Source organism: Branchiostoma floridae, chromosome 8 (assembly GCF_000003815.2).
Source record: "Branchiostoma floridae strain S238N-H82 chromosome 8, Bfl_VNyyK, whole genome shotgun sequence".
Taxonomy (NCBI): domain Eukaryota; kingdom Metazoa; phylum Chordata; class Leptocardii; order Amphioxiformes; family Branchiostomatidae; genus Branchiostoma; species Branchiostoma floridae.
In genome coordinates this window covers 13711528-13727536 of record NC_049986.1, presented here as the reverse complement: position 1 = coordinate 13727536, position 16009 = coordinate 13711528, and the positions used below count along the sequence as shown (strand labels likewise).

Sequence of the window (16009 nt, the reverse complement as noted above, 5' to 3'; positions counted from 1 at the left end):
ACTGTAAAAGATCAAAACTATAAATTCAAAAGGTATCATATGAAGATCATATGAAAATCTAGGTTCACTCACAGGCTCTCCAGGAAAACCAGATCGACCGATGTCCCCTCTCCTTCCATCTGGACCCTTTAGAGAGAAGTCAAATTCAAAAGTCTTCTTAAACAAAAGTTGTAAAAAAAACTAAAACAATTTTTAATAGATAGTACTCAAAGATATGTCAATGAAGGTTAGACATCCAGGTAATAAGGTACGCCAAAGAGAAGTTACTCAAGCAACTGGATATGATTTTGGAAACGGCCAGACATTTCAGACATCATCCAACATCTTTCATCAGTGTCGGCGATAGTACTCAAAATCTCAATAATATGTAGTGATTGAATAGATGCTTTAAATTTACCAAAGACAGTCACTTTGGTAATTATGCAAAGAAAATGTCTACAAGAGCTTCACCCTTTGTCCAGGTGGTCCAATTGGTCCAGTGAGGCCCATCAATCCTTGATCTCCCTGTATGGAAGATTTGGTACACGTCACTAACAGGTACTGCATAGCAGCATTATACCTCAGGATCAGAGTAAAAGTTACGTCTTCCATGTAAAAATTAATACACTTTGCTGCACCATCTTACATATAGACTGCAGAAAGCAACAAAAGACAAGGCATCAACCCTTTAAAGTCATCAAACCCCCTTTTTATGACCCTGAAAATCCATCATGATACATATCATGGCAATTAATGTACATTGTATTACAAGAAAACAACAATAGCATTTAACAATTATCGTCTTTCACATATTTCTATTCACATCATAGCCTAACCTTTGAACCAGACTTCCCAAATGATCCTTTTGAACCATCTGCTCCAGGGAGACCCTATAACAGATAATCAAACACTTAAGAAGATACGCACAATTAGATGTTGAGTATACATATACATTTTTAACATATATGCAGGAGTTTATCCACAGTCCAAGTATAATTGTCATGCCATATGCCTAAAATAATATAAAATTGTTGTGCCATCATGCCTAAAAAAATGTAGCTTACAGGATTTCCTCGCAGTCCTTTGGGTCCGATCGGTCCTTGAGTTCCACGTGGGCCCTGTAAGGACAACAGCAGGTCAGGTCACAGTGAGTTTGAACTCAAAGCAATATCTGAAGGTGGTGTTAGCTTTTCACAATTGTTAGCTTTTCAAAAATTATCTGCACTCTCACACTGCAGCTGTATACTGAGTAAAAATACGACTAGAGAATTAATATGGGCTTTGTAAGAGTTTTTATGTCCTAAAATATGAAATTCATATCTATTCACTCACAGGAGCTCCCAGTAGTCCCTTCTTGCCTTGTGGTCCCTCTGGTCCAACCTCTCCCTACAACACAAAGTGTCAAATTTCATAATCTTTAGCGGCACAGAAAAGCCTATTGTGTTGAGTTGTGAAGCATCAAACAAACATACATACATAGATAGTGAAAGTAAACCAACCTAAATTGATACCAAGTAATATTTGCAATCATCTATCTACACATAGTGCTCACCCTTCAATGATTAGTTAAAGCACAAGGCACAAGTTGACCAAAATTTCTGTACAGAAAAAATTGCCAATTTTGATCAACAATACAAAAAATGTGCATATGGCCTCTCCATAACCATACCCTCTAATTCATTGACATTACTAAACTCATGTGGACAAATCAAAAGGCTTCCCTCCACTTAGACATCAGATACAGTTTTGATTGACAGACCTTTCCACCAGGTGGCCCAGGTGACCCCTGTGTGCCAGGAAATCCATCTTCACCCTGGAACAAAAGTGGCCTAGCTGTAAGTACCAGTACAACATTCATTAACAGAACAATCCACAGATCTAGAATCTACAGACATTACGATCAACATTTGCACTGCTGTTAGACAAATATCTACATTGTATAACATCTACCGATTAAACATACATACACGGATAAACTTTGACAACCTCTAACATGTGCCTTATAATGCTCCGTTTTAGGATTCATAAGTAGAATAGGGTTCATGTGAAACAATGCAATGTGAAACGAGTACAAACCTTCATCCCTGGCGTGCCCGCTGGTCCTTGCACACCAATCTCACCAGTCTTGCCCTGATAATAGGGAAAAACACATACAAATGAACCTCCATATTAAGCCATACAAGATTGACAATGACTTCTGTATAATTGTATTGCAATGTGAAAAGCAAACTTAAAACTTTACATCAGACCACAGTCAGATAGTCAAAAGAAGTCATATACGCCATATAAGCATTGTGAAAATCAAGTCACTGACACAATTTTACGGGTACATGAACCTCTTGTGTTTGTCAACATCAAAAGTGTGATGTACAGGATGTTACACAACTACTTATTGCTACAGGGAAACCCATATACATGCATGTATGTGTTATCAAGAAAAACTAGACATCTGTAACACTATATGTCATTTTGCCCTGCGAGACTTACTCTAGGTCCTGGGTCTCCTTTCAGTCCAGGTGGGCCCTTCTCACCTGCTGGTCCCTGAGAAGGAATAAAAGAATTCATCCCTAATAAAGGTACATGATAGTCCTTACAGCTGTTAAGCAGCTCTCTATAGCAGGAAAAGGAAGCAAGGAGCTACACATATAAAGCGTCATTGTCCAGCCGTGAAATTTCTGTGTCGCAAGCTACTTACAGTTTTTCCGGGTGATCCCGCGGGTCCAGGTGGTCCTGGGTTTCCGTTCACCCCCTGGAATAGCAAACACAATCTTCATGTCCACAGTTATAGAGTTGAAGGCATGCTTTCATATACCAAACATAACATAATTTGCTTGGTCAAAATTTCAAGAAATGACAAGGCAAGGTCTGTCCTTGGTGCTGAATTGCTAATCATTAATAGGTTCCACTTGCAAGATCTTGCCCAAGGGTTAAATGCGACTTCAAACAGTACATAGAAAAAGTAAACAGATAAGAATGGTGACAAATCAAATACTGCACAGCAGGGAAATCATTTTCGTCCTACCCTAAAAGTCTAATACTCAACAAACTTATTTTCCTTGATACCATACAATGCGTGGTTTTCCTATCTGCCGGGATTTTGTATGCTTTTTTCAGTGTGCCTCTTGTTCACATCTACCGATATAATGAAAATGAGACAACATTTCTGAGAAGTACAAGCTAGTACTTACGATGGCTCCTGGTAGTCCTGTGTCACCTGACTCCCCGGGATCTCCTCTTGGACCCTGCAAGTATACAAAAGCACAATAAGACCTGGTGCTGAATCTGGACACTTCCTGCTCTAGCTTTCAAGTGATAATCTCTCAAATAAGAAACAACGAAAAAAATTCGAAAATAAGGGAAAGTTGCACTTATCTTATTGGTATGTTTAGAACATGTAGATTTCACATTTACCTTGAGAGTTTGTATGTAAAATGCTTAAATTTCTGTCAATCCTGTCTGACATCACAACACAATGTTTTCAAGGAATATAGAACAACAAAATATCTGTGGAAATGTGGAATACTTTGTAAAAATCACTTAAAACAACTGAAGTACAGATTGAAGTGAAGTGTTACCGGTGGTCCTCTCTGTCCATCTTGGCCAGCTGACCCTTCAGGCCCTGGTTTTCCCTAAAGCAGGAAAGATTTAAAAATCTGATGACTGATTTGTTGATTTCCTGTTTTCCTTGAGAAATAAAACACCTGTAATGCCTGAAACTATCAACTTAGACTCTTTTCAAACAGCTAGTTAACATTGTATAATAGGGACAGCCTAATATTTTGTGTAATATTTAATGCTGGTTTACATTTATCCCTACTAACCTTTATCCGTTCTTTTTAAGAATAATGTATTTAGGGAAATCAAGTCGACAGATGATGGTTTCAAACTGCAATATTTTGAAAATAGTACAATTTGAAACTACCGTCTATCGACTTGATATACCTGGATACCCTGTTCAGCAACACAACGGATATAGGTTACCCCGCGGATAAAGGTGAACTAATGTTACAAATACAACAACATTTGTCGGAAAAGTTATGTTCGTGCGATTACTACTGGGGTTCCTTTTCAGGACCGCAAGTAAAAGGAGCTTGTGCAGTGATTGTTTGTACCCAGTCTAGTGTTCATACAATGATTTGGTTAACTCTGAAGGGATGCATTCCATTCATGAAAACAAAGCACAAGAGAAGAGAATATACCGGTGGTCCTGTCATGCCCGGATCACCCTGAGAACCATGCGCTCCTGGGGGTCCCTAGGAGGAGGTAATACAGAGAAAAGAAATTAAATCACCTCAATACAGCAAGCACAGCAAGTAGATTAAGAAACAGGCTAAAAAATTCAAGCACTGCAAAAGGACCTGTCCATGGTGCTGAAGTTCTAACTTCTGCACTAGAAATGTTGTTGAATAGATAGCGCAAAAAAAACTGATTATGTGCTGCTGGTGTTGGATTGGACAAAAAGATTATGCTAATATTATCAAATGTAGTTATGTATTTCATATCTTAATGACTCATTTAAAATCAAGAATAAAATTTCAATTTTTTCGTGTGTAGACTATTTGAGGAAACAACATTTATCCCCAAACTTATGAGCTAACAAGACATGCAAATGAGTGGTAAAAGTTTTCAACAACTGCTCGTATTAGCGCAAGACAACACAAGTCAAAGCCACATGTAGGTAAAGCAGTTGTGCCTACCGGTGGTCCAGGTGGCCCCTCCTCTCCAACCATGCCCGGATCCCCTGGTTCTCCCTGTGCAGGTAAGGAAAAGCAGAATTGTCAATACAGAAATATTATAAGAAACACGCTGAACAAATGCTTTCATGTGAAAAGTAACTTACACCCAATGAATACAATTCTGCAGTACAAGTTACAAATGTAGAATAAATGAATTAGAAGCTGAGAAATCATTGTAAAACCTATCATATTGGTCATTTATCAAGGTAAACTACATTTGTAAGGACTTCCTGAAACATCAAGGGTGTATGCCTCTCTGCTCCTGCCTAAGTGCTTAGGCTAGGGACTGGCCCCTTGCTCCTCTCCATCAATTATCTGCACGGTCCTGTGCTCTAGTTTCCACAGTCTTAAGGCCTTCTGTTCATCAATATTTAAATCACTAGTAGAAGTTTTCTGAGTAATTCAAAGTCTAGACTTTAAGATAAAGAAACATTGTCCCACTTACTGGAGATCCAGGTTGCCCTTGTCTACCCTTGTATCCCTCTGGACCTGGTTCACCCTACATACATAAAACAAACATTTGAGCAAAACTTACTGAACTGTTTCAAGGTACAAATGAACAACAAATAAAGAAGAAAAAAAGAGTATCTAAGATTTTATAGGACACCTTTAAATGCTTATCTTAACATGGATTAGAAATGTACATTTTACAGGTGACGATAAGAACCCTTTTGACGCATTACAGCATGTAAAATTTTTTTACAGGTTTCATTGAGGACTTACAAATGGTCCTGGTTCTCCTGGCTTGCCCTGGTCTCCCTCAGGACCCCTGGGACCCTGTAAAAATGGAGCAGGGTGAGCATACAGCTACATGGTACCAGTGCATGTTTCTAACAAAATGATGTGATCAAAATCTTACAATAAGACTTATCATATTCACATCAAAGAAAAAAGAAATCTTATCCCAAACAAACAAACCTTCAACAAACTACACTATCAAGCCTCATTAAAATGTTCAGTAATAGTTATCATGGTTCTTGGAAGCTGCTGTATAGAGTAAAAAAAGTTAAAATCTATCATATCTAAGGAACTAAAGTTAAAAATACTTACCCTTGAGCCTTCTTCCCCTGGCTCTCCAAGCTCACCATCAACTCCAGGAATTCCCTGAAAATGTTTTTAGAATAAAAGTTGCCTCTCACTGTGTTAGTGTTAGCACAACATTTGCTTTCCACACAGCACATAAATCTTAGAGTAATAGAAATGGAAACATTAATAGAAAAGGAAAAGTGTACTACTCCTGGTTACAGAAATAGAAGTAAAATAGACTATTGTAAATTGCTGCATTTCTGACTTGCCACTCTCCTATTTAGCAGTGTATCTGTAACATACAGTAACTGATTTTATGTGACAACAGTCAACACAGCTGTATGCCAGGAATGAAATATGATTCACCAACAACACCATCCAATACAAATGTATACCTTGTGTGTTATGCCATGAAGCGGGTTAACAGGTATGCAATACAAACAAAACAAACAAACATGTTAATCATTAGAGCTTAAAACTACAATTTCTTATATGGAATCACAACTTACAGCTATTCCAGGAGGACCTCTTTCCCCATCTGGTCCCCTTGGTCCATCTTCTCCCTGCAATGCAACATTGAAAGAGAGTAAATGTACAGATGACAGGCTAACACTAGTGTGTAATGATTTGATATTCCCCAGTCCTTTGATACTGTCCAGTTAATTCATGTGAAAGAAAAACTTACCACCATGCCGTATATGCCAGGGTCTCCCTGCTGTCCAGGTGGGCCTTGGGGACCCTGCAACAAACAAGTATCTAACATTAGTCATATGGTCTCGGTGAAGTATAACATAGTCAAAGAGTTACAACTAGGAAGAGACTATTACAAAAAACTTATCTATGAAGATGTAAAAAAGAAAACAATTGGCATTCTGTGGCAACATATAAATCGAGCCAGATTTTCTAGAGTTTCTAGAATACACTACGAATTCCTAGGATTCTGACAGCATTTTGGCTCATTCCTTCTCATTTAAGGTCCATTTAGAATTCCTACCCGAATGGCCCGGAATTTTGCAAATACTTCATTCTGGTTGGTTCTGCTTGATTCCTGCTAATTCGGTTTCAGTGTGAAGGCTCTATTACCACAAAACACTACTCACGTCTGGCCCTGGACTGCCTTTAGGTCCCGGGGGACCAGGTTTGCCAGGATCACCTTCTGAGCCTCTCTCCCCTGCAGCCCCTGGTGGTCCCGCAACACCGACAAGACCCTACAAGAGAAGTAACTGTTCTAAATATCTTGAATGAAGTTGAAGTAATAGACAGTGAAGCAAGATCAGGAGTAAAAGAGGCCATATGAATCAGAGGCTATTGACCATGCCATGGACCATGCTATCCACCATCAAATAAAGGTTATGGATTGATTGATGCCTCAAGGCCCTCAACTGAGACAGGTTTGTTATCAACTGCTGGTCACCTTTGACCCATTGCTGACATCACACTTCCATTCAGGTCATGTGACATAGGTCAGTTCAACTTGAAGAATCTGAGGACTGAGCTGGTTGGTAAGAACTTTATCTTGTTTACAGAAATATCTTTATTGTCCTTTAAAGATCCTTGTATGTGAGAAACCATGATCGAGTGTGCAGAGTTGATGCCTACCGTTTCTCCTTTCTTCCCTGGGTATCCAACAGGACCAGGAGCCCCATACAATCCCTGTGAACACACAAGAAGGGAATCAATACTACAACAACACCTGGACCAAAAGAACACTCCTGTGGTCCCATGTCTGTTGGTCACAGCATGAAAAATTCAAAAACATAATATAGTAATGCATGAAAATGATTACGGTACATTTTGTACATGCTTGTAGTGATAGATAGCCAGTTGATTATCTCAAATTCACTTCTTTATTTTCTTAGAGTTTGTAACAGTACATCAATGGGGACCCTATGCATCTTTTAACATTGCAGCCTCTCCTTTAATAGCTGCCAAAAAGAGGAATGTTTACCTGTTGTCCAACTCTTCCTGGTGCACCTGGGGGGCCATAGTCGCCTGGGTCTCCCACGTCTCCCTTTAAGCCCTGTGGGCCTTGAGGACCGAGCTTCCCCTTCTCTCCCTGTGACAATTCAGATCAACACCCACACTCAGCATTAGAAGGTTGGGTGAATAGGAAACACTAACAGCATATGCATGTACTGCAAACAGCAAACTCTGGATCTCTCAACAGCAATACTGAACATTAAGAAAGAGAACACATGGACCATCCTTCACCTAAATCAGTGAAACACAACCAAACTATGACTCTATCAAAGGATTCAGACTTAACATTAGCACACGTTTATCCACAAATACAAGACTTACTGCAGGTCCCTCTAGTCCAGCATTTCCTTGGTCACCTGGTATACCTGGAACACCCTGGAGAAATTCAAACATGCAACAGAAAAGGTCTGCTATACTGTATACATAAAAACCAGGTACACAGCTTTTGAGATTTTGAAATAGTATTAAATTAGTTTAGAGAATGACCATGGTTTCCATTTAGAGAATGTTTCATCAACATAGATCAGCACACTTACATCAGGTCCAGGTTTACCAGGGGGTCCTTGTGCACCTTCTACTCCTCTTGGGCCCTGAGATCAGACAAAGAACAATATCAGAGTTTTTCAAGCTCTTACTGTATGTCTTCAATGGTTTTCTTCAAACCATTGAAGCATTGATACTCGAGCTGCTGTTCGCAGACGACTGTGCCCTTCTTGCTCATACAGAGGAAGCCCTCCAGAGAGCTGTCAACCATTTTGCAGATGCAGCTAGGGCCTTCGAACTCACCATAAGCCTAAAGAAAACAGAAGTGCTGCACCAAAAGTCACCTCATGAGAGCTACCAGGCACCACACATAAGTATTGATGGCACCCAACTCAATACAGTAGAGAACTTTACATACCTTGGGAGTGTGATTTCCAACGATGCTTCAGTCGACAAAGACGTGGACAACAGACTCTCCAAAGCCAGTATTGCCTTTGGACGGTTACGAAAACGTGTCTGGAAGAACCACAACCTGCGGCTGTCTACCAAAATCCTGGTCTACAAAGCAGTCGTTATCACCACCCTTCTGTATGGATCGGAGGCTTGGGTTCTATACCGGAGACAAGTAAAGCTTCTGGAAAGATTCCATCAGCGAAGTCTTCGCTCCATCATGGCTATCAACTGGCAGGACTTTATAACAAATAACGAGGTTTTGAAGCGAGCCAACATCTGCAGCATAGAGGCCATGCTCATGTCCAGACAGCTACGCTGGGCAGGTCACCTGGCTCGAATGGAGGACACTAGAATGCTGAAGGCTGTTTTCTACAGTGAACTCTGCTTAGGCAAGCGTACCAGAGGCGCTCCCAAGAAACGGTATAAAGACCAGTTAAAACTAGAGTTCCACGAACACATACCTTTGCCAAATAAACCAGGTTTGTTATGTAGAATGATGTCTGTAGACAAATGCGTTACTCATTTCATTTTCTTTATAATTAAATGCTTGGAGTTGGTTTATAAAATTTCGGCATTTATTATGCAAATTAGATCCCAATTTACAATTAATTGATATCAAATTGTATCAAGCATTACTTAAGCTATCAGCATACCAAAAATCATGATGATCCTTTGATCCATTCTTGACCTATTCTCTTTCAAAGTCTTTAAATACACCTCTTACTCTCTTCCCTCTTTCTCAGTTACATATGTGACAACTTTGATGAAAGTACTATAATGGAATGCAGTGGATTTATGAACTTTTCCTAATCAATTATGCAATTAGCTGTTAACTTGCATAATAAGTATCACATTATATAAGTCTTCATTTAGGCTATCTACATGCCGAAAATCATGACGATCCGTCAACACGTTAATATTTTCTCATTAATTATGCAAATGAGATCATCATTTGCATGATAAATATGTATTGACATTTCTCTCTTTCTCAGCTACATATGTGACAAGTTTTAAAGCCCTATCATGGAATGTAGTGAATTTATAAAATATCCTCATTAATTATGCAAATTAGCTGTTGATTTGCATAATTGTTATCTCATTATGTAGGTCTTCACTTACGCTACCTACATACAAAAAACATGATGATCCGTCAACATGTTCATATTTTCTCATTAATTATGTAAATGAGGTCATCATTTGCATAATTGATATCTGTCAACATTTCTCTCCTTCCCAGCTACGTATGTGACAAGTTTGAAAGTCCTATCATGGAATGTAGTGGATTTGTAATTTTTCCTCATTAATTATGCAAATTAGCTGTTGATGTGCATAATTAGTATACCATTATGTAAGTCATCACTCATTCTATCTACATACCAAAAATCCTGACGATCCGTCAACACGTTGTAGAGTTATTCTCATCCAAAGTTTGAAAGGAAACCGGCGCCTGCAGTTCCAAAAAAGCCGCTAGGGGGCCCAAACTCACAGCACTTACTCTCTGCCTCGAGGGCTATCTACCACTCAAAAATCATGATCACAGCATGTCCAGAACACGAGATATCAAAAATTGAGGTTCTGCTGCAGTACCTTAGCAAGCCGCTAGGGGGCCCATTATCAAACTTGACCTTCGTTTTCCCGACCCCTACCCACCTACCAAATATTATTGGGATCCATCCAAGACTTCTTGAGTTATGCTGTTAACAGACAGACACACACACAGACACACACACAGACTCACAAGCCCAAAACATAACCTTAGCCATTCTGGCAAAGGTAACAACAACTCAGAGTAGCTGGCATCCCTGAAGCTGAATGGGAAAATAGAGCAGCTAACAAAGCTAACTGGAGAACGTTGACAAGGCGGGGCGCAGAGGCCCTTGAGACTAAGCGTCATGACCATGCTGAAGAGAGAAGGAGGAGGAGAAAGGAGGCAGCTGACCAGACCGTCTCCTCTGCCCAGTTCACCTGCCAGCAGTGCAGCAGAGTGTGCAAGTCAAGGATAGGACTGCTCAGCCACATGAGGGCCTGCAGACCATCCAGAACTTCCCACGAATCCTTGACGACGAGGAAAGAGCCATGACTGTATGTCTGAACTAAGACTGATATGTCTAAACATGTTTCTTTTCCTACGGAGCTACGAAACATATTTCTATATCTGACATCGGAGTAGAACTACACATACTCACTTTAAGATCACCACTGCACCACTCACTTGTGGCCCCACTTTTGACAATCATATCTTAAGTTTATGGAATTTAGCATAACCTACCACTATAGCTATATAGCACATTTCCTTTCTCGTACAAATGTACGTGTACATCATGTTGGAAAATAGAATACAGCCGGTGCTGCAGATTGTAAAATCTATAAAGTCTAAAAACTTACTGCTGATCCAGGAAGCCCATCCAGTCCAGGTTCCCCTCTCTCTCCCTGAAAAAGGTGAACAGTTCAAGTACTGTCCTTCAAAGGCAAGCAGATAGTTGTTTCAAAGCAAAACTACATCATATAGGAGTAGAAATATACAGATGGATAGGGAAAAAAATGGTAATGAAATATGAGCCAACAGCCCTGTCACACTCCGTTCTACATACAATGTGTAAATGTGTAGTACTTACTGTAGGACCAGGGAGACCAGGCCATCCTGGAACGCCTCTAGGACCCTAAAGATGAAGAGGTATCTTGGTGATGATGCAAAGACCACTTATTTTGTATTGAATGTTGTTAGAAGAATGCAAATGTTGTGAAAATGTTATATAGATTATATAGAAAAAAAAGTATAATAAAGAGTTCTCACTGGTAAGCCTCCTTGTCCTATTCTTCCATGTTTACCCTTTGGTCCGGTGCGCCCCTGAAGATCACAAGAAAAATGAAAATCAATTATGCACATACATGTCGGAAAAGTAATGAAAGTGAACAACACCAGTTACAACATCTGTAAATCATTTTTTTTGTGTTTATGATGAGTTGTGTTTCTACATAACCCATATAATTGGCAAGATGAGAGTCATAAAACTTCAGTGACTGTCATTAGGCCGACATATACCATTCCGGCCATATCAGGCTCAATGACAAGAATTTTATTCTCACAGATACCACTTGATGGCATTTCAGCACCAAGGAGCAAAACAAAAGACATGACCATATACAGTCTACATAACTGTTGCACATGCAGAAACATGTCTTTTTTCTTCTTCTCTTGTTTATATTTGCAAAAAGCAAAACCCCTTTCTTTACCTAAACTACTTATTTTGTAGAAAAGTGAAACTTACAGTAGGACCTTGTGGTCCCATCTTGCCGATCTCCCCTGGCCAGCCTGGAATACCCTGCAAAAATTCAAGCCATTTATTTGACAAAAATGGGTTTAGCTTGGAAAACAAAGCCAGTCAATTCAATATAACAAAATATTGCAAAATCATATATAGTTGTAGTAATAGATTAAAAAGGCAAAAAATACTCACAATAGGTCCCCTTGGCCCTGGTAGACCTGGAGGGCCCAATCTACCAGGAAAGCCCTAAGAACATCATTTTAGACATTATTGATCATAAACTACATGTATCAACAAAAGATATAGACTTAGTATAGACTTATTATGGTACATATATGATGTATTGTATTGCCTAATATATCATCTATGTACATCATGGTACTCACTTTTACTTAGACTCAAGTCTGAATTATTGTAATAAAAATCCTTTTGGGTTCTACAAAACCACAGCAGACTGTTTAAGCTTAGTGTTCAGTAATAAAGAAAAAAAAAGTTCTGATCCCTACTCACCACAGGCCCTGGGGGTCCTCTTGGACCATACTTGCCATCTTTACCATGTGGACCCTGTCAGAACATATGCCACATTATTAAGCAGAGTTAGACACTTACTATTTGCCTATTGCATAAAAAAATTCCACATCCAAATTAGCATAAAAGCATTGCATGTTAGGGTAAATGGATAAAAAACAGCAGCTGCTGAAACATAATATTCTTTCTAATTTTCCTAGTACATGACGAATTGTGCTGCTTGTTGTTACCACAAACATCAAATGCTAACATTATGATTACTGTGTAATGATTACCCTATAGTTATTTGTCATAGTTCTACATCAGAAGAAAGAACATGATAATATTATGTGGAACTCTCTACTTATTTGTAAGATATGAGGGAAAACTTACAACGCCTCCAACCTGACCCTCAGGGCCATCATCTCCTCTTTCTCCTGGCTCTCCCTGAGACAAACATGTTTGAAGTTAGAAATCTGTAACATTTAATGGGAAGATAAACTTTGCACAAAATACATGGTGAGAGACAGAGCCCTTTAGAAAATGGCTTGATGGAGGTTTTTCAGTCACTCATTTTCAAACTACTACCTGTACCTGACCTTATTTCTAAGGATTATTTTTATTACCTTTCAAAGCACAATAAAGATGATCTACATATATCCTGCCATGTAGTTCCACATAAAATGTTAGTTCCTATAATAGTAACATGTTTAGAGAATAGTGGAATCCGATGTAGTTCAGTATATATGTACCTTCAGTCCTCCCTCTCCAGGTGGGCCAGGGGGTCCTTGTTGACCCTTTGTCATAATGTCAAAGAAACAAGAATGTTAACACAAAAAAAAGCAGATATAAGTATTATTTTCTTAACACCTTTAAAGATCTGAAACCCAAGAAATAGGAGATGGACAAAATGCTACATTGAATAGCTATGAAATCATTGGATGTGCTGCAAAATATATATAAAACATATAACACTCCAGTAAAAATCATTTAGTATAGTTTATACAAACTGCATGTTGCAAAAAAAGAAAAGATACTCAACCTTTGGACCAGGCAGCCCTGGTCCTCCCTCACCTCCCCTGGGTCCAGGAGGGCCCTGAAAATATAGTAAGTTCATCATCAAAGTTATTTCACCCAGCTACTAAATGGAGAGAGCTTACTGTCCAATGAACCACCAGGCATGGGCCATGCCTGGTGACCATGAAGGGCTAAAAAGTCTACGTAAGCAGCTGAGGGGTGAGAGGAGCTGCCTTTATCTCCAACAAAGATGCAGAACGTTGGCACAAGACTGACATACACTTTAAATAAACACACTTGTGTCATGCCCATATCAAAACATCAACATTATTCTTGGGGTTGACAACTTTAAAAATCCTTCACAATTCAATAGATTGCTAATTGGTTGCTTGACTTTTTGATCAGTTGTCAGATTGATCCAAAACCCTTTACACGAAGGCTATTAAGGGACCCTATTCATCTTACCCTTGGACCAGGACGACCTTCATGTCCCATCATGCCATCTGACCCCTGCAAAATGAAACAACAGAAACACGATGTCTAACAGCAACAACTTGACAAAAGATTAAAATGATGGCAAAGGAGCAAAAAGACTGCTATGACTATCAAATCTTTATCTCCTTACTAGCAAATCTTTTAAACAACAAATGCACTCAAAACTTATATTCAATACCGGTACAGTAATATTTTACATGTGGATACCTACAAATGTATTCAAAATGCTCTTAGTAAAAGATTCCTCACAATACTAGACTTGTGTATCATCTGGTATCTACCATACATGTAATATGAAGAATGTGAAATGTACCTTCTTTCCTGGGAGACCTCTGGGTCCACGGGGTCCTCTACCACCTTCTTTACCCTGAAATTAAAAATTCAGATATGATTTTCAAGTTAGACTAGGGAGTGTATTGCATCCCCACTTTGACAATGTACAGATTATCTATCTTCCCTACTATTCTAGTCAAAATGTATTCAAATCATTCCATGCATGGCATTTACAGTAGACATCATAGCACAGTACATATACATGTACTACATGTAATATGTCTTATCATCCACTGTTTATCTAGCTAAAATTCCATTGTTTGAAAGACAGTGAACATACCTTTGCGCCTGGCCTACCAACGTTCCCTGGAATACCCGGTGTTCCTTGTTGACCCTGCAATGCAAAAGTAACAGGTACTGCAACAAGTATACAAGTTTATTACCTACAATGCACATGTAGTACAACAGCATAAAAATGCATCAACTACATGTATCTTATACATCACAATTATTTGTAACAGTATGAGTCAATTTTAAATTTTTACAGACTGACTAGCATCATATTTGTTCAAAAAATGTTTTCTTCATACAAACAGAATTGTACAACTACAATGCCATGTAATTCTTTATCATTGTTAATGGTGGTCCGTCTAGTAAGACCTTTGATTCTTGGCAATGATCACAAATGTGTCAAAACCCCAGAAATTGCGACCTACGGGATCTCCCTTCAGACCGATCTCTCCGTGAGCACCAGTCAGGCCTGCCTCCCCAACTTCTCCCTCATAGCCTGGAGGGCCAGGCTTCCCATCGGGTCCTATGGCTCCCTGGGTCGGATAGAATCATGCTATGGTTATGTACATGTACCATAGACAATGTCATGGGGTTATAGAATAAGGTACATGCACCATAGTAATAACATACATTATAGAAAGGTTTGGTAAGAATATGGTGAATGTACCTGAAAGAAAACACTATAACTTTAACAGTCACCCTGGTACTTATTGCAAGGTTACAGCTATAAAATGAGAACTTTAAGATCTTGCTTACTATGATTGATTTTGTAAGAATACCCATTGCAATGGCCGAGGTATGCTAGAAACAGTCATATTATCATGTCGGGTCCTTCGGTGTAATATAACCAGCTGCTGCCGCGCCGCGTGCCTGCGAAGCTGGTGTGTTACACCGAAGGGCGGTTATACCGGCTATATAGATACAGATACAGATACAAGGTAGGCATTCAGATAATGCTCCAAATAAAAGTTAGCAATTAGTAATTAGTAAGCAGTTGGACAAGTTCTGTAAATGGTCAGATGTTTCAGATAGCATCTACATGTAAGTACTAATACTCTGTACACACTAAAAATTGTTACCTTGTCTCCCTTTGGGCCAGCATTGCCCTTGAAGCCTGGAAAGCCCATAAAGCCCTATGGAAAAAGAACATGGATGTACATTTATCAATGAATTTGAGGTTAATAACAGCTGAGTCAAAGCAAGAACCATTTTTGCCCTACTGTCTCGAGTACATTCACTACACTTAATCTACTATCATACTTACTGGATCTCCCGGCTTTCCGTTCTTGCCTGGTCTTCCTGAAGCTCCCTGGAACAGAAAAGTTTCATTACCTACATGTATCATAGTCAGAACTTTGTATGGAAGATTTATTAGTCCAACAATGAAAGCTAAAACACTCAATCAGCCTAATCCCAATCTCATTGGTTTGTCATTCTGACTTCCTTCTAGAGTGTAGCTGCCATTTTATGACTCATACAACAAACAGTCAGATTTTAGTACAC

At 39.2% G+C, this 16009-nt stretch overlaps 1 protein-coding gene across 1 annotated transcript in view; it reads right to left on the bottom strand.

Annotated features, from left to right (window-relative positions):
* Nucleotides 1-16009, bottom strand: part of LOC118421785 (collagen alpha-1(I) chain-like) — a 38468-nt gene that overhangs the window by 654 nt on the left and 21805 nt on the right. The window contains exons 23-60 of the mRNA XM_035829287.1: nt 15771-15815; nt 15586-15639; nt 14932-15039; nt 14556-14609; nt 14256-14309; nt 13913-13957; nt 13473-13526; nt 13183-13227; nt 12824-12877; nt 12434-12487; nt 12116-12169; nt 11927-11980; nt 11452-11505; nt 11273-11317; nt 11043-11087; nt 8258-8311; nt 8043-8096; nt 7690-7797; nt 7341-7394; nt 6842-6949; nt 6427-6480; nt 6251-6304; nt 5766-5819; nt 5439-5492; nt 5161-5214; nt 4677-4730; nt 4179-4232; nt 3555-3608; nt 3168-3221; nt 2675-2728; nt 2467-2520; nt 2056-2109; nt 1739-1792; nt 1312-1365; nt 1044-1097; nt 816-869; nt 451-504; nt 73-126 (exon numbers count right to left, since the gene is read on the bottom strand). Coding sequence (XP_035685180.1) covers nt 73-126; nt 451-504; nt 816-869; nt 1044-1097; nt 1312-1365; nt 1739-1792; nt 2056-2109; nt 2467-2520; nt 2675-2728; nt 3168-3221; nt 3555-3608; nt 4179-4232; nt 4677-4730; nt 5161-5214; nt 5439-5492; nt 5766-5819; nt 6251-6304; nt 6427-6480; nt 6842-6949; nt 7341-7394; nt 7690-7797; nt 8043-8096; nt 8258-8311; nt 11043-11087; nt 11273-11317; nt 11452-11505; nt 11927-11980; nt 12116-12169; nt 12434-12487; nt 12824-12877; nt 13183-13227; nt 13473-13526; nt 13913-13957; nt 14256-14309; nt 14556-14609; nt 14932-15039; nt 15586-15639; nt 15771-15815 — 2169 coding nt within the window. The remainder of the gene's footprint in view (nt 1-72; nt 127-450; nt 505-815; nt 870-1043; nt 1098-1311; nt 1366-1738; nt 1793-2055; nt 2110-2466; nt 2521-2674; nt 2729-3167; nt 3222-3554; nt 3609-4178; nt 4233-4676; nt 4731-5160; nt 5215-5438; nt 5493-5765; nt 5820-6250; nt 6305-6426; nt 6481-6841; nt 6950-7340; nt 7395-7689; nt 7798-8042; nt 8097-8257; nt 8312-11042; nt 11088-11272; nt 11318-11451; nt 11506-11926; nt 11981-12115; nt 12170-12433; nt 12488-12823; nt 12878-13182; nt 13228-13472; nt 13527-13912; nt 13958-14255; nt 14310-14555; nt 14610-14931; nt 15040-15585; nt 15640-15770; nt 15816-16009) is intronic.